At 43.7% G+C, this 22651-nt stretch overlaps 1 protein-coding gene across 1 annotated transcript; it reads left to right on the top strand.

Annotated features, from left to right (window-relative positions):
• Positions 1-171: 171 nt before the first annotated feature.
• Positions 172-22613, top strand: CDCA7 (cell division cycle associated 7). The gene is made up of 10 exons (XM_048486871.1): positions 172-317; positions 7266-7388; positions 7792-7902; positions 9799-10062; positions 11679-11756; positions 14956-15132; positions 15955-16095; positions 18597-18746; positions 18962-19098; positions 20748-22613. The coding sequence occupies exons 1-10, from the start codon at positions 297-299 to the stop codon at positions 20776-20778; spliced, it is 1233 nt and encodes a 410-aa protein (XP_048342828.1). The 5' UTR covers positions 172-296; the 3' UTR covers positions 20779-22613.
• The last annotated feature ends 38 nt before the right edge of the window (positions 22614-22651 follow it).

The raw sequence follows: 22651 nt of genomic DNA, 5'->3' as shown, positions 1-22651 counted from the left end.
CAGATTTTGTTGTTAAGTGGCCGCATTGCACAGCCCTCTTTCAGCCTCCAGCTTTGCATCCACTTTGCACAAGGAGTGCGCGGGTCGTGGCCCAGCGGTCGCAGCATAAGCCAAGGTCCGGCACAAATACTTTCCGAACCGTCCAGGACTCCGGCATCTTTCGCGGGAAAAAACATTGCCCCTCCCTCCTATCCCCGCCCCCGAAGAGTCCCGAGCTTCTTTGGCGCGAGTCTGGCGGCGTGGGTCTCTTTGCTCCGGCCGGGCGAGAAGAAAGGTTGCTTAAGGCACCCAGCAGCATGGATCCTTTTGGGCTGAAGGTAAGTCGCTACGATCCTAAGGACAGCTTCCTTGGAGTTAGTCCCCTTAAGACTACTAGGGCTTGCTTCTGGATGCGCCTCCGCTCCCCAGTCCTGCAACCCGCAGGCACACTTAGTTGCAAGGAGGCCCGTTAACTTCTTGCAGGGAAAGGATAGGACCGCATGGGCAAACGCCATGGCGACTCTGTGTTTATGATTCAGAGCTGCGCGTTTTGTGGAGTTGGAAGCCCCCCCCCCCCCCCCGTAGAGAGCCAAGCCTCCCTAGGATGGGAAGGATGATTTATGCGGCAGAGGCTTTCTTGCCAGCCTCGCCACGTCTTGTTTACTCAGGAGTAAACGACCCCGTGTCCCGCAGAGTTGACGCCGTGCAGCTCCCTTTTGGAGAGCCGGGAAGTTCCAACGGGGGGGACTTACTCCACCGAAGTCAGTGAATCAAACTTCCAAGGTTAGAAGCCTCGGCTCCCGAGTAAGTCCCTGAAATAAAGAGTTCGAGGCGAAGGAGGAAAGAGTGTGTGGTCGCTTTTAGTGGCCGACCCGGACAAGTTCTGCTACTAAAGAAGTGCTTCGCACACCTCTACGCCACACTGGAGCGCTTCTTTGCTGATCAGTCAAGGCGTGCCACGTTTGTAGTCCTGGAGCTAAAATGCGCCAGGCATGCTTTTGACCCTGGTTGAGACGTGTAGGCTGACCCCCAAGTAAACACGCCGCCCTCGAAAGCTGCAGCTTTGGGCATGGGTCTTTGGGAGCAAGCTGCAGTCAACTCCGTGGGGGGTTCCCGCTCGTTGAGAAAATATAACCCCCCTGGCCCTTAAACGCGAGAAATGCCGCGCAGTCCCCATCGCAGTTGCTCAGAAACAACCCAGTGAAACTCTGTGGGGTTCACTCCCCGATAAGTGGGGTTTTAAGGATTGCGAAGTCGTGCTTCCCACCCCATTCCCCACCCCCCCTTTGTCTTCCTCTTGGAGAGATTGCCCTGGAGCCATTCCCTGGCCATGCGCCTCTCCCCTGGGAGCCAAGGGAGGCGGGTCCCTTGCTCCCAAAATGGGAAGGGACGGGCTGAGACTTTTTCCCGCTCTTCCAGCCCCCTTCTCTGTGAAGCCTCCCTCCCGCGGGTTTAGGGCGGCTGCGGTGGCTTTCAACCCAACCCAGGCCACACCCCAGAAAAGATTCAACCCAGCTCCGCACGTGGCCCGCCTCAGGCTGCTCCTTCTTGCTCATATAAGAGTGGGGGGGTTGGCTCTATTGTGGGGTTTTTTTTGGCAGAATGCAGGTGTGTGTGGCCATGCCTGTCCTGCCTCTTTTGCACCCACATCCTCCCCTCTTGGTAACTGACCTGCCACTTTTCAACTTCTGTCTACTCCTACTTCCTCAATAGTCTTAAAAGCAACAGGTTTGTAGGAGATGGATTTTAGTTTGTTTGTTTGTGTATTTATGTATGTATTTATTTATTGCACTGATACCCTGCCAATCTCCTGGAGGACTTAGGGCAGCTTACAAATTAAAGCAAATAAAACAATACAATAAATAAATAAAACATAAAAATATAACATTATGCACTTTAAAAACAGATTACAACAGATGGCATAAAAGCAGATTGGCTATCATTCTAGGCTGAGGAAGTCTGGTTTGCTTCTTAAGTGGTGCCTCCCAGGGCTCTAGATTGGCAGACATAAAACGCACAGGAGTATTAGACAGGTTTTAAACTCAGAAAGTTGTGAGGATTGCTCCAAGCTTGTTTTTCCAAGCACAGAGGTAACACTTTGAGATCTCTGGAGCTTGGGAGACTTGTTGGTTAGACATGTGAGTGCTTCATAATTCTGTAATCCCAGATGTCTTTAGAAGTGTGGCAGGAGTATATGGTTACTCAAGAGTAAGAAGGCATTTGAGCTCTCAGACAGACTTTCCCTTGCTTGGTATGATTCTTGGTTCCCAAACTTTTTTGTTGCTGAGTGTGATTCTTGGCCCCAGAACTTTCCTTCCTTTCTCGCTTGCCTGATGTAGAATTCTGTCACACCTGACTCCCGTGTTGCTCATAGATCTGCTTCCTCATAACTTCTTATTTGTATGTTGCTGGCTGCTAAATGGTGATTTGTAAGTTGCTAGCTAGAGAGTCAGTGTGGTATAGTGGTTAAGGTATTGAACTAGAATCGGGTTCGAATCTCCATTCTGCACTAGAGGGACCTTGGGCCATTCACATGCTCTCAGTCCTCACTCTGGCAAATATTTGGATGGGAGACCTCTATAAAGAATGCCAGGGGTGTGATGTGGAGGAAGACAGTGGCTAGTCACCTCTGAACATCTCTTACCTTGAAAGCCCTTTAGCTACAAGTCAGCTGAGGTTTGATGGGGGGGGGAGCCGCTAGCCCCCTCCTGAAGGCATCAATTCACAAGTAGGTCCCATTGAATTGAGTGGGGCTCTATTCTATTTGCATGGATCAGTCCTGGTAATTCTTTGTAACTCTGAAATCAGTATGCTGGCTGTGGCAGTTCTGGTTGCCCAGTGCAGGTGCTGGCAATCACATACTATTTTGTGTGCTAGTAGTGTGCCCACACAGACTTATTTTGCTCTTTTTCAGTTTTGTGTCTCTTGTGCCCTGTTTCTTAAAATAACTGCACTGGGGAAAACTATTCTGAATTTAAACTGCTGAGAAGAAAATGGCTCTTTAGTGAGGACACTTCTGTTTCACTTGCCCTTTCGTTGCAGTATGGTAGAAACAAGGTTGAAATCTTTATTTTCAGACTTCGAACAGGCCTTTGCACTGAAAACCATGCCGTTTAGGGAGAAAAATACCCGCCCAATTGTGTGTGGACTTTGGCCTAGTTGTGTGTGGGCTTTTCGTGTAGTGTTCAGTCACTTTTTGAAATCTTTTTATTGCTTGCGGGGCATCAAAAAGCACCATAAAGTTTATGCTACTTTCCCTCCCTACTCTTGAAACCTCATCCTGTACATGTTCGCTCACACCTTAGACCAGCTGAGTTCCTTGGGTTAATTCCCTGGTATGGGTGTAAAAGTTGGAAAATGAAGAAAGCTGACAGGAAGAAAGTTGATTCCTTTGAAATGTGGTATTGGAGGAGAGTTTTAGGGGTACCGTGGACTGACAAAAAGATAATCAGTGGGTTCTAGATTAAATCAAGCCTAAAATTTCCCTAGAAGCTAAAATGAGTAAGCTGAGGCTATGGTACTTTGCTCCTGTAATGAGAAGACAATAATACTGGGAAAATAATACTGTCACTGGAAAAGACAATAATACTGGGAAAAGTTGAAGGCAGCAGGAAAAGAGGAACACCCAACATGAGATAGATTGACTCAAAGGAAACCATGATCCTCAGTCTGCAAGACATGAGCAAGGCTGTTAACAATAGAACATTTTTGAGGACATTAATGCATAGGGTTTCATAAGCTGGAAGCAACTTGATGGCACTTAAAGCACTGTGTGCGTAGGATTGCAACCCACATCCTCTCTGTAGTTAGACTAAGGCTTGGTTGGTGAGATCAAAGTACATTATACGGTTCAGGATTTTGCACACTAGAGATCCATACGTCTAGCTGGTGGCTCAGTAAGCACATATGACTAGTTTTTCGGGGGTGGGTGTAAAGTGCTGTCAAGTCGCAGCCGACTTATGGCAATTCAGGCAAGGGAATAACATAAGTGGTTTGCCATTGGCAAGGGAATAACAGAAGTAGTTTGCCATTGCTGTCCTCTGATTAGCGCCCCTGGTATTCCTTGATGGGCATTTTAAATGAGGCCTGAGACTATGCAAAATCATTTGGAAAACCTCCATTTAAGTCCAGTCTGTGTTGGTCAGTGGTATACTGAAGAAATTGTGATTCAGATCTGTTGTAGTTAAAATATATTTGAGCCAGAATTTCATGGGTAGATAGCGATGGGATGAAATCACAAACTCTAGTTGACAGGAGTCTATCTAAATGCTGGGCTAGGTTTGAGAAGAAAGTTTGAATACATTTCCTGTAGAAATATTTTGACTCTTGAAATGTGTGATACCTAGGTTTTGTGGGTAACATACATCTTTGGTGTCTTGTTGATGATTGCCTATCAGGGGTGGCCAACCTATGGCACCCCAAATGTTCATGGACTACAATTCCCATCAGCCCCTGCCAGCATGGCCAATTGGCCACCCCTGGCCCTATCGTTATCTCTGAGCTAGCAAAAGAATGCCAGTTAACACAACTTTGTTCATTCATAGCAAAGTGGCTATTTGTTTTGGTATGGCTGCATTTTATTTTTTTGACATGTTGTTACCCAAACCTGTGAGAATTCAGCCCATAGCTCCATAATCATATGAATGGTTTTAATAAGAACAGAAGTGACTCTTCTGCAGCCTCTGGTTTTGCCATGTTCTTTATCATTTGGAAGATAACTTCTCAATATCTTACAATATCGCAACTTTTCAAAGTTATTTATTTATTTGAAATATTTATTAGCCACTTTCCTACCTTATAGGAACTCAACGTGGTTTGCAATGCTAAAACCATAAAATGCACAAAAACCACAAATTAAAATCAACCATTTAATGCTGCCCATAAACAGAAGACTTAAAACTAATCGAATGCCGTTGCAAGTAAAACCAGCTGCCTCCAAAAGGCACCTTACATATAAAATTTTATAAATGGCAACTTAAATATGAGTAAACATCCACGAATATGTCATACAAGATAAATCACAGTTTCTTTAAATCTTTTCTAGTTTTCAGCTAGTGACTTCTCCAAGAAACTAGCTAATGGGATAATGATATTTAAATGTATTCATAGATTTCATTTTCCAAGTTGAAGAAATTTTATATTAAACATAAAATCTGATGAGTTTAGGCCAATAACATTTATATATCATATGCAGTAATTAGTATTAGTGTACTGTAACTCTCATGTGCAACTAACAATTACCCCTATAATTTCTTCCATGTGAATTTAATATTTGCTTTCTACATTATTGTTTTCAAATAATAGATAACATAGCTGTCTGTTAGTATATTCTGTAGTTGTATATTGATATGTTTAATAAATATTTTGGGAGGTCGATTATCAGTGCTTGGGTGTGGCTTAGATAGAGGTAGTATCGGATATATTTCTTTGCTAAACTCAGCTTTCTTTCTTGAAGTGCAGTGAAGTTTTTACCACCTTCTAAGCTAAGCCCTTCTTGAAGCTGCTTTCCCTAGGTGGACCAAGGAAGTGGGCAGATTTCGAGAGTGGTGCACAGATTACAAGTATTTTTTTAACTTGGAAAAACTTATTGAAGGTACATGTTTGCTTATCGCTAAGAGCAATGTGGAATCAAAGCCCTTGAAAAGATGTTTACAAATGTAAACCCAGTGAAAGGCATACCATCCAAAGAACGTATTATAAGAGTGAACCTATTTACAGTGTGCCTCTGTATTGGAACACAGAATGATGTCCGTACAGGAAAGGCATTTGTCGTAAAAGAAAATCAGGGTGTAGAGATAGCTACTGAATGTTTGGTGTAAATTGGTGATCTTATTATTGAGTTTGAGATGGTGCAATTGAAATTGTAAGTCAGATAGGGGAATTCATGAACACACAGTCATCTTTGTGACAGAAGACACTTCCAGATATTTGCCTTTTCTAGAAATAGTGTGGTGCTAGATGAAAATAAATAATTAGGACAGCCCCCCTCCGCTTTTGAGCCTGTGGGTGCCTTTGGAATTCTGACATAGTGTTGTGGGTGCAGCCCCAAAATGGCTGCCACATGAGGTGGAGCCAGCCCCAAAATGGCTTGAACAGCTTACCTTCAATTCTTGTGTTGTGGTGGCAGCTGCTGTCAAAGAAATGATTTTGAAATTCTGAACAGCCAATCAGAAGCTTTGGCCCTGCCCACTTTCTAAAAACACTTGGCAAGTGCCAGAAAAGGTGTAGGTAGGTACCATGTTGGGAAACCCTGCCTTAGAGCATTGCTGAAGTCAAATGTGAATTCCTGTAGCCTTACAAGTTTCTATGAGGACTTGAGGTTGAGCTGTGAAGCGTTTGCAGGCTGAAGTATCTTGTGTCCTGTGTCATGCCCTCAGAAACTTAGAAATTCACAAATTAGTCTAGAAAAAAATCAGTTGCCAATGAGTATTATCTTAAGTTCTACTGTTATCCATGAAATACTAGCTGTTCTTGGATATTGATTCAGGAGGGAACAATTTTTGGATTCATAATTTTAACTGAACATGTTGCATTGTCATACTTTTGTGTCTTTTAAAACAAAAAAACACTTAGATTACTGATGGTGTATCTCTCTATTTTTAATAGGACGGATTAATTTGATTCATGCAAGAATAGGTTAATACAAAGTTAAACTAAGGTCAGCTGAAATATGAAAAATACTATGTAATACAACTAGTATGTTAGTTGTTCCAGAATTAACCAACTGCTGAAACAGTCATACGTAGACAAATTTACTGCACTGAATAGCTTTGAAATTAAGAAAAAATATTATATCAAATATTGATATTAAGGATGACTGAATCTTTTTAGTTATCTACAGTACCGATGGTTGCTGTATGTGCACATAAGCCCACAGTAAATTATAAAGACACAATGATGTTGCAAAACAGTGTGGCTTTTGATGCAGTGCTGTGGCATTAATTCTCAAACGTGCATTGCAGAAATTAAAAATGGGAGAGGTGTTGTACAGCCCACAGGTGGAACATCTGTTTTGCATTCAGAAGGCTCCAGGTTCAGTCAATAGGTGTTACAGACACTTAAGACTAATGCTGCTAAATAAATATCTGTGGTTTAGTGCAGAATACAACCGGTTTTGTTTGTGGATCTGGCACATAATATGCTGCAAAATGTTCTGATAATGACCGTAATAAACTGATGAGTAGCAAGTCCTGATGTCTCGCATAATCAGGGTTGAGCTTCATCATGTATTTTTGGTAAATAATCTTAGAATAGTAACTAATTGAACTGCCATCTTCATTTCACAGGGCGACCTTTCAAGAGACAAGAAATTCTCAGCATTCCGAAATTCAAAATTGATCCCCATGGAAACCTCTTCATCCTCTGATGACAGTTGTGACAGTTTTGGCTCCGATAATTTCGCAAACACTGTAAGGAAAAAAAGTGTGCGAACAAACAGAATTGAATGGGCTGTGCTGGAAAATGCCCCGTGCATGATTAAAATGCTTTGCTTACATTTCTATACAGTGGTTATGAATATACAATACGTACTGTAATTTCGTTTCACTTTTTCCCTTGTGCTTCTACGTAGTAATTGTTGGAGGTAGATTAGCCACTTATTCTATCCTTTTGAAATGTCGCCTAACCTAACATGCCTGATGATTTGCCATAACAGCTCTGAAGCCATTCGTAAACCCCCTGAACCATTTTCTTTGTTATAGAAGCTATTCTCTTGTAGTACACTTGTAAAATGTGATTTGCACTCTGCACAGTTTATGGAAAATAGGTTCTCTTTTTAAAAAAAAAACACCTAATGTACTTATTCTTTTTAAGAAACTGAAGTTCAAGCCGGATGTCACAGAAGAAATGGCTAAAATTTTGAACGAGAACTCGGATGATGAATCATTCTGTGGGTTTTCAGAAAGTGAAATTCAGGATGTGCTGGTGAGTTGTACAGTTCATCTTGCTAATTGCTTTTACCCTGCATTTGCATGTTGATCCTGCTGTATGACTGTGCAAATACCTGGCATGAGGAATGAATGGGTTCCCACGATCAAGGCCCCCCCCCCTCCCAATCCCTGGTCAAGCAAATGGTCTGTTCTCATGTGTAATGCAAATCTCATGAAGTCTTGGATCCTGTTCCACGAACTGGCAAATCACAGCACGAACTACCATCGTGAACAGAGTCTTCGTTATGTAAAACGTAGTGGGATATATCCAGCTGACCCCAGATGTTGTTGAGTGGGGTATTCAGCATCTCTATTTTCTTATGAATTAAATGCCTCTGTTTCTGGAGACTTAAGTACCATGAAGTCTTTAGATCTGTGCCTTTATTTTATTAAAGCTGCTTTTCCATGAGGCTTTTCAATTAATAGCTGACCTGTCTCTCCCACCCAAAATTCAAAGAGATCCTTATACTTAATTCCCCAAGGGTTTGGAACATCTGATGACAAACTGCCAGCCAGTGAGCGCACAGTGAGTGGGTCCTGTGCACCCATTGGTGGAAAGGTCATCTTTGGTGGAAAGGTTGTTGTTCCCATTCACTCCCCTGCTGGCCTTCCCCTGACCCAGCAGCAAACCAGGCCCTGTGGAGCATTGATGATTAGCCGCTGATGCCATGCAGGGCCCGGCAGAGACCCCCCCATTCCCGTCTTCCTGTCTCCCCCCCCCAGCACTGACCTGGGCTCTGCGTGGTGTCGGCGGACCCATGAGAAGCCCTTTTCTCCTCTTCCTGTCTCCCAGCCCTCCCCCCCAAGACCAACCTGGGCCCTGGGATGCATCAGCGGTAAACCACCAATGCTGTGGGGGCGTGGGAGAAGCCCCCCTTCCCCCGTCTCTGCTCTGGACCAACCTGGGCCCTGTGCAGAATTGGTGGTAAGCCTCTGAAACTGCATAGGACCCAGGAACCCCCCCCCCCCCCCATTTCCCCTCCTCCAAGCTTCTAACCCCCCCCCCCCCCCAACACCAGAGTGCATTATTGGTGCTGCATATGGTTACCTGAGTGGGATTAGATTGCTCAGGTAATCATTTAAGTAAAGTATGATGTAACAAGTTCATGCTGTTAGCCATGAATATCATGAGGCACTTTCCTGTCTCTTTCCTTCCATCCTCTGACTGAGTAGTCTTGGTGCTTTCTCTCTTGGGCTATAATTTCTCTTGGTGTTCTGTTCAGCTCTGCTGATACTCTGTCCATTAGGACAAGTTTCAAGCAACTGGTACATCTTGATCTTCAGCTTTCTAGACCACCGCTATTGTGGGTAAATGTCTCCTTCCCCCTGAATTTTTCTCTCTCTTTTTTTGCACAGCTTCTGGATCTTGTCTCTTCTTCTTTTATTCTCCATCTAAGAGCATGAATTACACTGGCATCTGCTGCCCAAAGGCATTTCCTCAAGTCTTTTTGAGGCCCAGCAAGCTCTGAGTATGGGGTTTTGCAACTGCATTGAGTTGCTGCTTCAGAAAGTCCTGTGACTTGAAGTGTTCAAATAAGGAAAGGGAGTGGGGTTCGTTAGTAAAGATTTTTGGAATGAGGATTGCCCAACATGCCACTATTAGTGCTCCCGGTACGACTGGCTGTTAGCAGCACTGGGATTTGACTACTAGGCAGATGCTACGTATTTCAGAGCAGTTCCTTCTTGTGGTTTCCAAAAGTTTTGGCTTTGGATCCAAAAACAACTGAAAAGATGGCGAGGAAACTTAAGCATCAGTTTGCGATGAGGTAACATTACCTATTGGGGTATGTGTGTCTGTTGTTGGGCTACTTCTGTTGAAAAATTAAGCGTTCTGGTTCCTGTGGTAACAGCTACATGCTGTGATTTAAAGTTGTGTTTTTCCTTTGAATAGAAACTGGAGACGGATTCAGAGGGAACGGATTCAGAGCAAAATGATGCCAGTTCAAAAAATAAACTCCCACCCATTAAACTAAAGGAGTGCTCTGTTCGTCTGATGAAAGTCGCTATGAAGTTTCCACTTCAAAAATCCAAGAGAAGAAAGAGTGAAAATGTGACCACCAAACCCAAAATGGACTTGGATTCAGATTCTGATGAGGAAAGAGGCTCCAAATTCTTACAGAAAAGAGCTTTAAACATAAAGGAAAATAAGGCCATGGTAAGTACAGAAGCAGAAGATCTCAAGAATGTTAGGGACTGGAGTTTTCTTCCCCCCATCTAGATTGTGGAGAAATTCTTCATTTGATTTCAAAGTTCTGCATGCTCATTGATAAGAACTTGTTGGTCTCCCATCAGTACATCTCTTTTTCTTTAGCTTGAAATATTTTTACCCTATCAATTAAGAAGGTTCAGTAAATAGAAGAGCAATGTATTGTTGGCTGATGATGTGGCCATTTGAGGGTTTACAAAATCAGACCGTTCTGGATATGGATGCACTTCTAGAAGAACATTGTTACTCAGAGTGCTGTTAGACTGGTGTCTCTGTGTGGCTCTCCAGGTTATCTTTGGTCGATTGCATTCGACCTAAGTGCTCCGCACAACCACTGGGATCGATGTGGTTTTGTACCAGTTTCGCCCCGTGTAACGGTCAGATTTCCGACTCCAGTTGGGAACTACTACTTTTTCAGGGAACCACGCTCGAACTCAGCTCGATTCCAGTAAAGTGCGGAATCTCTGGTGCCAGGAGTCCCCCATTCAGCCAATCACAGCTGAGTGTTTCGGGCATGCGTACAGCTGGCCAATCAAAAAATGCCACCTTCATCCCTCCATTCCTGTGGCAGTTTTTTTTATAACGTGTGTGGGGATAGACGGAACATGGCTGTAGAACAGTAGCCAATCGGAACGGAGCGGCGAAGAGGCACAGGATGATTCCGCCCTCTGAGCTGGGATCAAGCTGGTTGCAGTGGGGAACAACAATGGCTTCAACCTAAGTTAGTACCCTTCTCAGGGAACTGGGTCGAACCTATTTTACTCGTGTGTGGAATCGCCCTTTTCCCGTGTCATATATTCCATCTCCAAGATGGAATATATGTGTCATATATTCCATCTCCAATTACAGCAGGTTCCAGCTGTAATTTCCCTTCCTCTACTTTTGCAAGAATTGTACCAGGTGCCACTCTGGATTCATGTGTAGGAGTGGGGAAACAAACCTTTTATTCAAATTAGAGTTCACTGTATTTAACCACTATGCTGGTGTAGATCCTTGTGCTATGGTGGCAGTTGCTGCCAGAGCAACATTTTAAAAAATCTGCACAGTCAATCAGAATTATTTTTGGACAGAAGCCCTACCTGCCCCGCCCATTTCCCAAAAACACTTGGTGGGCCCCAGAAAAGGTGTTGCCAGATGTCATGGCACCCACATTCGGGACCCCTGAGATAGATGATTCCCAGGGCTGGCAAACTTGCAGTGCCAAATAATTCTGTAGGTCAGATGAGGAGTGCATTGAAGAAGGGAAAATCACCCTCTGCAAATGAAGGTTCACTAACAGAAAAGGGTCAGCTTTGCCTTCTTCCCCGTTCTCAGTGCAGCCCCCCCCCCCTACACATGTGGCTCCTTTGATCTCCAGCATCAATTCTCCTGGGTTGTGGGACTGCTGTGGTAGAGGGAAGGTAGTGTGGCAGAGATCTGTGTTCTCTAGTGCTTTCTACTCAGAAGAGTTGTTTTGTGAGCAGCTGTGGGGGTGAGGGTGGGGTTCTTCCCTCAAAGCAAATGCTATAGGAGTGTAAAGTCTTTCAGTGTTCATCAGCATGCTTTCTTTTTTTTTCTTTTTGCAGCTTGCAAAGCTAATGGCAGAATTAAAAAACATTCCTGATATTTTTTCTGGGAAAGATCCACTGGCAACTCCAACTCGAGTAAGTGGAGGTTATTTGCTTAGCTGCTGAGGTGATTGCATTTTGACTTAACCAGTTCATTTGTAAAAGGTTCTTTAAAAAGTACAAAGTGTATTCCTTACTATTGTACTGGGATTGTTTTTTAATTTCCCTTTGTCTAAAACTTCAGTCAAAAGTATGTGGAAGTCTTTGAATCTAAAACAAACAAGTCAAAGTTCTGTTCAGCTGCCTGCCACAGAAACACTAAAAACTGATGTATTGTCAAAGGCGTTCATGGCCGAATTCAACTAGTTGTTGTGGGTTTTCCGGGCTGTGTGGCCGTGGTCTGATAGATCTTTTCCTAACGTTTTGCCTGCATGTCTGGCTGGCATCTACAGAGCTGTATCACAGAAAGAAGTGTGTTACACACTGTATGTACACCTCTAAAGATGCCAGCCACAGATGCAGGCAAAACGTTAGGAACAAGATTTACCAGACCACGGCCACACAGTCTGGAAAACCCACAACAACCAACTAAAAACTGAGATAAAGCTTTGAAGTTCAGAATTGGATTTATTTTTGTGTGCACGTGTACCTCAAATACAAACCTTTATTAGGGGGTTCCAAAAGAGTACAGAAATATAAAATTGCACTGTGATCCATATGTAACAGTTGAAATAGTGTTATAGAACCTTCACGAATCCTCGTTGTGTGCTGCAAAAATTTGGCAACTAAATCTTACATTCCTATCCTGAGCAGTCATAAGGAGGGTTTACTTTACTCTCATCTGATTGCCACTCTCTACTACTAACCATGGATTAATAAGCTTGGATCAAATTATCTGATAAAAGGGGCAGTGCAGAAGGACATCTGTAACCAGTTCCACATAGCTCTGGCCACAGGGGCATAATGTAGCTGCCAGTGGTATTTTCTGCAATCTCCCATATAATATATATATATATTATATAAATTTATATTATATTTATATTATATAAATTTATTTGTTTATGGGATTTTTATATTGTGGAGGGTAGCACATTAAGTCTTGCTAATGTGTACACCCAGCATTGTTGGATGTGTATCTCAGTCTGGTATTCAGTCAGATAATGACTTGTGGCAATCTCAATTCTGATCAACCAAAGGACTCCCTGTTTACCACTCCACTGCGTATGCACATTTTTAAATTGTCATCATGTCACAGATGACTTATGGTTACCCATGGTAGGGTTTTCAAGGCAAGAGATGTTCGGAGGTGGTTTGCCATTGCCTTCCTCTGTGTCTTGATCCTAGTATTCCTTGGAGGTCTCCCATTCCAAGTACTTGCTGACCTTGGAGCACCTTCCTTATGAGGAGAGGCTGCAGCGTTTGGGACTCTTTAGTTTGGAGAGGAGATGTCTGAGGGGGGATATGATTGTAGTCTATAAAATTATGCATGGGGTAGAAAATGTTAACAGAGAGAAATTTTTCTCTCTTTCTCCCAATACTAGAACCAGGGGGCATTCATTGAAAATGCTGGGAGGAAGAATTAGGACTAATAAAAGGAAACACTTCTTCACACAACGTGTGATTGGTGTTTGGAATATGCTGCCACCGGAGGTGGTGATGGCCACTAACCTGGATAACTTTAAAAAGGGCTTGGACAGATTTATGGAGGAGAAGTCGATCTATGGCTACCAATCTTGATCCTCCTTGATCTCAGATTGCAAACGCCTTAGCAGACCAGGTGCTCAGGAGCAGCAGCAGGCCATTGCTTTCACCTCCTGCATGTGAGCTCCCAAAGGCACCTGGTGGGCCACTGCGAGAAGCAGAGTGCTGGACTAGATGGACTTTGGTCTGATCCAGCAGACTAGTTCTTATGTTCTTACCTTGCTTGGCTTCTGAGATCTGATGAGATGCTAGTCTTAGGCTATCCATGTCAGGGGTATACCCACAATACTATAAAATATAACTAACATTAAACATAGAACCTTTTGCGTAACCTGGAGTTCCTTGCTTCCGTCCCTGTTTTTGTTCTCTCTTGCAATCTCTTAGAATGAGACTTGCAGTTTAGGTGAGAACAACATGGCCAAGGCTACTCTGCCTCATGCTGGGAAAAGAGTGAGAAGCCAGAAAGCAGAGCAGAGGGTATACGACAATGATGGCTTGCTTGGAGCAGCCCTCTGCAGTAGGGACCCTGAGGGTCCTTTGTGTTCCTTTTCTGCCTTCCTGGTCTCCCTGGCACGAGGCTCAGAAACTCAGAAAAATAAGCCACGCTTTGCTGAAAAAAATGGGGTGGGAACCAAATTTGAGCCACTGAGCATCACTGGACTAGATTTAAATTACTGAAACAAATTCTATGGCAAAGCCTCCCATTCTATTATATTTTGGGTAGAGAAGTTCTACTGAGTTAAGAAGAACTGTGGCAGAGAAGAAGAGAAAGGAGTAATAAAACAAACACTGCTGAGATAACGTTTCATTCCTGCTTTATACTGAATCGGATCCTTGATCCATCAAGGTCAGTACTGCGTACTCAGACTGGCAGTGGCTCTCCAGGGTCTCTGGTTAGAGGTCTTTTACCTGACCCTCTTAATTGGAGGTGCTGGGATTGACCTAGGGACCTTCTGTGTGCAAAGTAAGTGCCCCGCCATTTGTAGCTCTCCTCTTCACCTGTACTTTCACCACTATTATTGTCACAAATAATAATTATTGTCACAAATAATCCTTGTGTATTAAATTAAATAATATTGTAACCGTCCAGTCTAGTTTTAACATGTCTTACCTCCAGAGAGCTTAGGGCAACATAATAGAAGTACCAAAATGGGATTTTCATAAAAAGGCTTGAGCTGAAGATATCTGTGTTCAGGATTTAAGTTTGAGCTCATAATAGAACAGGTTAATCACTCAAATTGAACTGGGTGTATTTCTGTTATTTCACCAAACTATCATGTAGAAAACTTAACTATGGTTTGACTTGCTGTTCAAATTGTCAAACCATGGTTAAGGCATTCCTCTGCTTCCAGAAGTATCAGGCCCATGGAATAGGACTGCTAAGTAGTGGGAAAATACAAGTGGGTAAGCCATTACGAACCAAGGTTTGCCTGTATATCTGGAAGCTCAGACCATGGGTTGGGTTCTAAGCAAGGCTAGTGCAGAACATAATGTTGCTTGATGTCTAAGCTTAAGTGAATAAAACTTGACACATTTGTAATTCCATATCATTAGATAAAATAATTACTTAGACTGTTTTTATCTCTCACCACAGAGATCTCAAAACAGATCCTTTCCAAGAATTGCTTTAAGGAGGAATCCAGAAGGAGGTTCAAGGCCTCACACAAGATCCAGATCTTTGATTGAAGGTCCTCCGAGTCCTGTATCCGTGAAGGAGGAGGAGGATCCCTATGCCTTGGTGAGGAGAAAGATACCTGATGACTTCTCAGAGGTTAGTTGTTAATTTGTTCTTAACTAACAATAATGTTGAGTGAGAAAATGTGACGGGATCTAGAAAACTGTTTTGCAAAGCTGGATCCTGGCTTTACAAAGGGGGGACTCGGGCCTGTGAAGATGGGAAGAGTTCTCCCTATCTTCATAGCCATGCAAGTGCACGCTCACACACATTGTTTGCAAAGCTGGATCCTGTCTTTCCAAGGGGGTGGGGGCAGCAGGGTGCCTGTGAAGATGGGGATAGTTTGATAGATGTCCAATGGGTATGCAGGACACACGGGGCGATTGGTTAAGGGTTTGTTGTCAGACGTTCGATCCCTTTGCCAGTTATGTATTGTAAGATGGTTGCATTGATATGTAGTTCACTCTAGACAAAGGCAAGCTTTGGGTAAGGAAACTTGGGTAAGAAACTTACTGCCTATGAAGAAGAAGAAGAAGAAGAGTTTAGATTTATATCCCCCCTTTCTCTCCTGCAGGAGACTCAAAGGGGCTTACAATCTCCTTGCCCTTCCCCCCTCACAACAAACACCCTGTGAGGTAGGTGGGGCTGAGAGAGCTCCGAGAAGCTGTGACTAGCCCAAGGTCACCCAGCTGGCATTTGTGGGAGTGTAAAGGCTAATCTGAATTCCCCAGATAAGCCTCCACAGCTCAGATGGCAGAGCTGGGAATCAAACCCAGTTCCTCCAGATTAGATACACGAGCTCTTAACCTCCTACGCCACTGCTGCTCTATGTGAGCCAGATCTCTACTATGTGTGCATAATTTTTAAACTGTTAAATCCAAAAATATTCTGTACAATTTCGGCTTCTTCCGTTCCCAGGATGAAATGGACACACCCAGGAGAAGAGGTTCTGGCGCTATGACTCTTCCCCATATTATCCGCTCAGTGGAAGAAATAACCGAGGAAGAGCTGGCTAATATCTGTGAAACTGCCCGAGACAAAGTATACAACCGTGTGACGGTAAGAATATTTGTATTGTGCATGAATACTTCAGAAGCGTACCTCCTTCGTTTTCTCAGTTTGCTGCTCTTAACACTTTTAGGTGACCTTTGCTAAACCCCAAAGTTTCAAAAGTTTAAGCCCTTTGCTTGAGTGCCTTTCAGGATTCCTTGTTCCCAGGAATAAGGGAGCCAGCCTCCCCCTTCTTCTACAGCTGAATGCTACGTGAAGCTTTTATGGGAGGAAGTACAAAACAGAAGGCCGTTGCAAAGTAACTCCCTATTCAGAACTAATAGACTAGGTCTGAACTTCTAACAGTTGCCCATAATCATGAGTTCATAAGAAGCAGAGCCCTTTGGTCTACCTTACTTGCGAGGTGTAATTGTAGCATTCTGTTCTGTTGTTAGCGCTTTTGTTTCCTTCTAAATTCCAGAGAGGCAGACATGCATAAAGGCTTTTTGTCTGGCCTCTGGCATTTTTATTTCCTCTAAATTTCAATTAAAGGAAGTTCGCTCTGCAAGAAGAGAATACTCGGCCAAACAAGTATGTGTGTCCTTCTCTGCTTTAGAAATTAATCTGGCAATTTTTAGTGGCAAATTTTTGAAACAGAGGCTGATTCCGCATGGGACAAAAACAGCAGTGTGAAAACGGTGTAAAAGGGTTTAAAATGGTGTAAAAGGGTTTATACTGTTTTCACACCGTTTTCACACTGTAGTCGACCCACGCGGTCAGCGTAAGAACGAGACGAGACGCGGAGATAACATCTGGTGGAGATCGCCAGCAGCGGGAGACCGGAGGTCCGTGTTCCTAGCGAGTCTCCCGTCTGCCGGTTCCTGGCACCTTTTATTGTTACTCTATGGTGTAGGAGGAGGGACGGGGGGAGTTCGGAGAAACGGGGAGGCGGGAGGTCGGGAGATCATCATGTGATGTATGATCTCATCAGCTTCACGTCACGGAGAGAATGCAGCGTCTGAGCCTAATCCTCACCTGAAGGCGAGACCATTGTCCCTAAGCCGGTGATTGAGCGAACAGTTCATGACCCGTGACTCATGGGGGGGGATGAGGAGTGGGAGTGCGATGGAGCCCGGCAAGGCAGCGGGTCCGTTAGCGTCTAGCGTTCTACGGCTGCTGGGTCAGCAGTGCACTACTACACCACTAGTTGACCGCAGCGGGTAAGCGTAAACGAGCGAAGGCGGAGATAACATCTGAGGTGGAGATCGCCAGCTTGGCGGAAACCCGGAGGTCCGTGTTCGCCGGAAGTCTCCGATCTGCCGGTTCCTGGCACCTTTATTATTACTCTCCGGGCGTGTAGGAGGAGGACGGGGGAGTTCGGAAGCAGGGCGGGAGGTCGGGAGATCATCATGTGATGTATGATCTCATCTGGCTACGTCTTGAGGCGTACGCGTCTGAGCCTAATCCTCACCTGGGGGCGAGACCATTGTCCCTGCGCCCGGTGATTGAGCCAGACAGTTCATGACCCGTGACTCATGGGGGGATGAGGAGTGGGGGTGCGATGCGACCGGCAAGGCCGCGGGTCCGTTGGCGTCCCAACGTTCTACCACGGCGCTGCTGGGTCAGCAGTGCACTACTACACACACCACTGTTTTTGGCCCATGCGGAATCAGCCATAGTATGGCTATCTTTCTGTTTGTTTGCCCATGGTTGCCTGTTGCTTTGCCAAGTGTTGTTACAACTGGTATATGGCTGACTTTAACCTATGTTGTACACACTATTACAAGTTGGTATATAATACTGCCATATTCTTACTAATAGGACCACTGTATCGGATATTTGTTTTGTTACCCATGGATGATTATTACTACGATTATTACTATTGTGTATTTCTGACATAAGGTTGTTGTTTGCCTGTAGGATACATATTAAATATAAATTGGTATACACCATTATATTATTTGCGCTAAAACATTTTTGTTATATGTAATAAATTGCTAATGCAAGCATAAACGTTCATCTACGTTGTATTCCAAGAGATACTCAGCCTCAACACAGATTTCTGACTTCTAGCATCACTAGCAGGCCTGGAGCAAAATGTTCTGTCTGAGGGTTATTTTACCTTCACTGCCTTTTTCTGCACAATAAGTCTATGTTGAAGAGGCAGCACACTTTTCTCAAGGCCTGTGGACCACCAATAGCCAGCCAGTTAGGCTGCAAGCTGTTTGGATCTGTCTGTCTTGCATTTTCTCTTTATCATCAAGTTTCTGGTCAGCAGCAGCCATGAATACATAGCATCTTTAAATACAAGGCCATTCATCTGCTTCCTCTAATAAAGTATCCCACAATTTAAAGAAGACACCAGAACTTGTTCAGCCTGTTGGTGGTACCATTCAAGGGCTTGAAGTGCTCCTCATTAGCTGTAAATACACAAGACCTGTTTTTGTTTTCAGGAGGATTTGTGCACCTCAGTGTGTTTGTGCAATCAAGTCCACTGTGCAAATGCTCAGATGATTGCATCCTTTGAAACCTGGTTTTTTTTCCTTTTGCACCCTCTGACCCCTCAATAGGGTTCTACCTGTCATCAGTGTCGTCAGAAAACAACAGACACCAAGACCAACTGTCGTAACCCTGATTGCACAGGGGTGCGCGGTCAGTTTTGCGGGCCTTGCCTTCGCAACCGTTATGGAGAAGAAGTCAGGACTGCTTTGCTGGATCCGGTAAGGACTTTGTTTTGATGCCTGTTAATATTTAAGGAGGAAATGCATGCATTGTTCTGGAGTCCCATTTAAAATTTAAGAGTAGCATGTTTGAACTTCATATGCCTGGGGCACAGCCCTAATTTGTAGTTCAAACAAGGGCATGAGTCATTTCAGCACTACTTAGGCTCTGGCTATAAACACAGTTTAAAACATAATTTAATTTTTTTTTTTAGGACTGGCATTGCCCTCCTTGTCGTGGAATCTGCAATTGCAGTTTCTGCAGGCAGCGGGAAGGGCGGTGTGCTACAGGTGTGCTGGTGTACTTGGCGAAATACCATGGATATGACAATGTTCATGCTTACTTGAAAAGGTAAGTTCTGTCAGAGCAGGGTTGCTCCTCCCTCCCACCCCAATTTATGTGTCTTGTAGTGATTGTGAGGTATCCACTTGCTCATTTAAGTTTGACCCTGCCTAACATTACAATTGACAGAAAGAGTTCCATCTGTAGAAATGCAGGTACCCCTCCCTCCCGCTCCCAAATGCCCCCAAATGTTCCTAAGGCAGAGGCGTAGATGGGCCAGAATGGGCCCGGTGCACACTCTTTGTGTCTCCCCCTCCCCCCCCCCCCCCGCAGTGCCCCGCCCCGCTACTTACCTTTGTGCTGGCTGGAGAAGCAGCCTGTTCCCTTCGGGATGAAAACGGCCTGGTGGGAACTACACTTCCCATGAGATCCTGGGGCTTGCAAGGTCTCATGGGAAGTGTAGTTCCCACCAGGCCTTTTTCATCCCGAAGGGAACAGGCCACTTCTCCAGCCAGCACTATTTCACAAAGTTAAGTGTGTGTGTGTGGGGGGGGGGGGGCGTGGGGGCAGGAGGGTTCTGTCCTAAGGCAGGCCCCAGGAATAATTAGAAGGATCAGAGGTCTGCTACAAGAATGGGAGATTTGATAAGATCGCCTGCCCTGAAATTTTCTGTTTATCTATGAAGCAAACAACTGAGACTCTTAGAAGGGATATTTGTTTATTTTATTGGTTTTGTATGCCTCCCTTACCCAGTGGGTTCAGGGCTGCTTACAACATTTCCATAGTACATGATAAAACCATTTAAAATATAACCAATATATACATTTAAAAACGATCTTAATTTTAACAAATCTATTAATATTATTTAAAACATTTAAAAAATATTAAAACATTCTAACTTTAGGGCACCGAGAAAGTGATATCAGAGGGTGAGATGCGTGAGGGGAGGCCAGAAGGATGGAAAACCATAGCTGCCACAACCATATGCCTGCTGGCACAGCTCTGTTTTACAGGCCCTGCAGAATTGCATCAGGTCCCTCAGGGTCCTGGTCTCATGGATAGAGCGTTCCACCAGGTTGGGGCTGAGACTGAAAATAAGTTCTGGCCTTGGTTGAGGCTAGCAGGACCTCTTTTGGGCCCGGGATCACCAGTTGATTTTCATTAGCAGAACAGAACACTCTTCAGGGGATGTATCAGGAGAGACGGCTCTGTAAGTAAGGCTGATTCCGCATGGGCCAAAAACAGTGGTGTGAAAACAGTATAAACCCTTTTACACCAATTTCACACTGTTTTCACGCTGCTGTTTTGGCCCATGCGGAATCAGCCTAAGGGACCTTTAGTTCATTTATTGCCTCTAAGTTGGCAGGGAGGTCCTGGCACAGTGATAAGATCTTGCTCATAAAAAAGCTCACAGAAGCTAAGGGCCAGAATTACTACAATTACTACAAAAAACAATTTTGAGGCCTCTCGGGTAAGGTCTTTGCTGAATTACCCTGAATAATTGGGCTGGGCATCAGCTTGGAGATAAAATGTTTGCCATGAAGTATAGGCTTTCATAATCATCTTATAAGATGTTCTTATGATCTCCTTATGATTTCTCCAAAAAGATCTCTTCAGCCTTTTTAGCTCCTGTTTCTGCTACCAGTTCTAGGTATTAGATTATTGGAAGTTTTATAAATTTCATTCTGTGCCTTATTTATTTGTTTGTTTGTTTGCAGCCTGAAACAAGAACTTGAAATGCAAGAATGAAGTTCCAACCCTGTTCTTCTCTTGCACCAATGTTAAGCATGCTATAATTGCTGGTCTGATAGAGATTTTAATTCCTGATTTTTTCAGCTATTTCTTTTCTGTGCAACCAGAGCAAATCTGTTATGTGATTGAAAGTCCACGGTGCAGAGTTTACATTATGCTGGTGTTTACAAACTTACCTGCCCCCAGTGTTCCTTTTAAGTTCCCCCATCCTTAGTTGGGAGAGAGAAGTCCAACCAAACTGTCAGCATCTGTTATCACCTGTAGCACCTGGATTTAGCAACAATCCAAACAAACAATTATTTGTCCTTAAGGTTGTTTAAAAGTATTAGTAGCTCTGGTAAGAAGTATTGTTTCATTTGCCAATCTTGAAAAGTGGGTTAAGCTCCAGTATGGAATATCTTGAAATAAGCTGCGACAAACATGGACGCTTCTCAAAAATTTGGTTGTTGGGTAATGGCTTGAACTAGTTTAAATTTGGAGCTATCAAGTGCAGGTGAGATCATGCTGTGTGTGTGGTTTTTTAAAAACCAGTTTGAGAACATAGGTAGTTTTGGTTTTATTTTTATAATATCTTTTACAATAGTTAGAATGGTAGGTAACTGAGGAATGATTGGTTGAGTCAGTCACTTTTGCTTTACAAAATGTTACTGCAGCATTTCAGTGGCCAGAAGACCAACATGTACTAAAGGCTGATGCTGTGACCAAGTGCCATAGTTCAGTGTACAAGAGCAATCATAATTGTATTCTACTCCTGCTCCCTCTATCCAGAGGACATTATTTAACCTGGATTCCTTCCTCTGTAGCCCTTGCAAGCTTAAGCAACCTCTTGCCTGGAGTGCATTAGATTTATTAGGTCAGCTGCTGTATGTTCCTTGCAGCATGATTTAGTATACTTAGAGGCTATTTAAGCCAGATTTTTGCTCTTGCACACGGTTGCTCATGGGCCATGCATTCAGGGTCCTTTAGTGGCAATTCAACAGACACTGAGCTCCAAAAATAAACTAGTCTTATCTATAGGAAGGCCTGTACCCATTGTCTGCAGTGTAGCCCAAAGAAGAGATGTCAGGCAAGTGATAGTGTTCCAGAGGCATTAGTTGCCAAGAGATGGAACAGTAGAAAGTTCCACTGGTCAAACTCCAGTCGCTGCCGTCAGTCATGTAGTTTCTGTTGAGCAGGCTGACAACTGGGATTGCATATGCTTAAAATTAAAATGCTGTAGAACGTCAAAGCATGGCTCTAGAATTTTACAGAAATACTAGTTTTTGAAGTTAATGTGGGGAGGGGGTTGAAGTGTGACCATAAATGCCTAAGTCTTTAGGGTAGTTGTGAACATATGGAAAGGAGAAAAGAACTTCTTTAGATAGCACAGTGGCTTTATGTGGCTTTTGTTGCTGACTGCAACAACATCTTAAGGTTCAGTGCATTGTGCTAGGGGATAAATTCCGTTGTTCAAATAAATAGGAATGTCTGGGGATGGAGTGTGGCTTTGCTTTCCAGTTGTAGGATTGGGTGGGGTTTTGTGGCTATTTTCCTGTAAATTGCATTAGCATTGGGGTGGGTACCTAATACCCAGGGGCATCCAGCTTTTCCCAGCAGTTGTAGATGTTCTTCAGTCCTACGAGAACAAATTAGCCCAGAATCAGTTTCAGAAAGGTTGTAGTATGTGTGCTGGGATCATGCAACCGCTGTTCAAATATATTGCAGGGTTTTTGGTTTCTTTAAAAACTGTAATGTTACTAATATGTCGACACTGTAAATGGATCCTAATATGTAGGAAGCTCTTATGTACAAAGTTTAATTTTGATAATTAAAAAAAATCTTTGCCTAGAAAATGGTTGTTGTGGTATATATTCTGGAATACGTGGGTGGG

The sequence above is a fragment of the Sphaerodactylus townsendi genome, linkage group LG02 (genome assembly GCF_021028975.2).
Source record: "Sphaerodactylus townsendi isolate TG3544 linkage group LG02, MPM_Stown_v2.3, whole genome shotgun sequence".
NCBI lineage: Eukaryota > Metazoa > Chordata > Lepidosauria > Squamata > Sphaerodactylidae > Sphaerodactylus > Sphaerodactylus townsendi.
This window is presented reverse-complemented; position numbering and strand designations above follow the sequence as displayed.

Excerpts from the sequence above, each read along its gene's own strand:
- CDCA7 (XM_048486871.1), top strand. The coding sequence starts at position 297 with ATGGATCCTTTTGGGCTGAAG. Across the intron at positions 7,903-9,798 it reads GTGAAATTCAGGATGTGCTG|AAACTGGAGACGGATTCAGA; the intron begins GTGAGTTGTACA and ends TCCTTTGAATAG. Across the intron at positions 18,747-18,961 it reads GGACTGCTTTGCTGGATCCG|GACTGGCATTGCCCTCCTTG; the intron begins GTAAGGACTTTG and ends TTTTTTTTTTAG.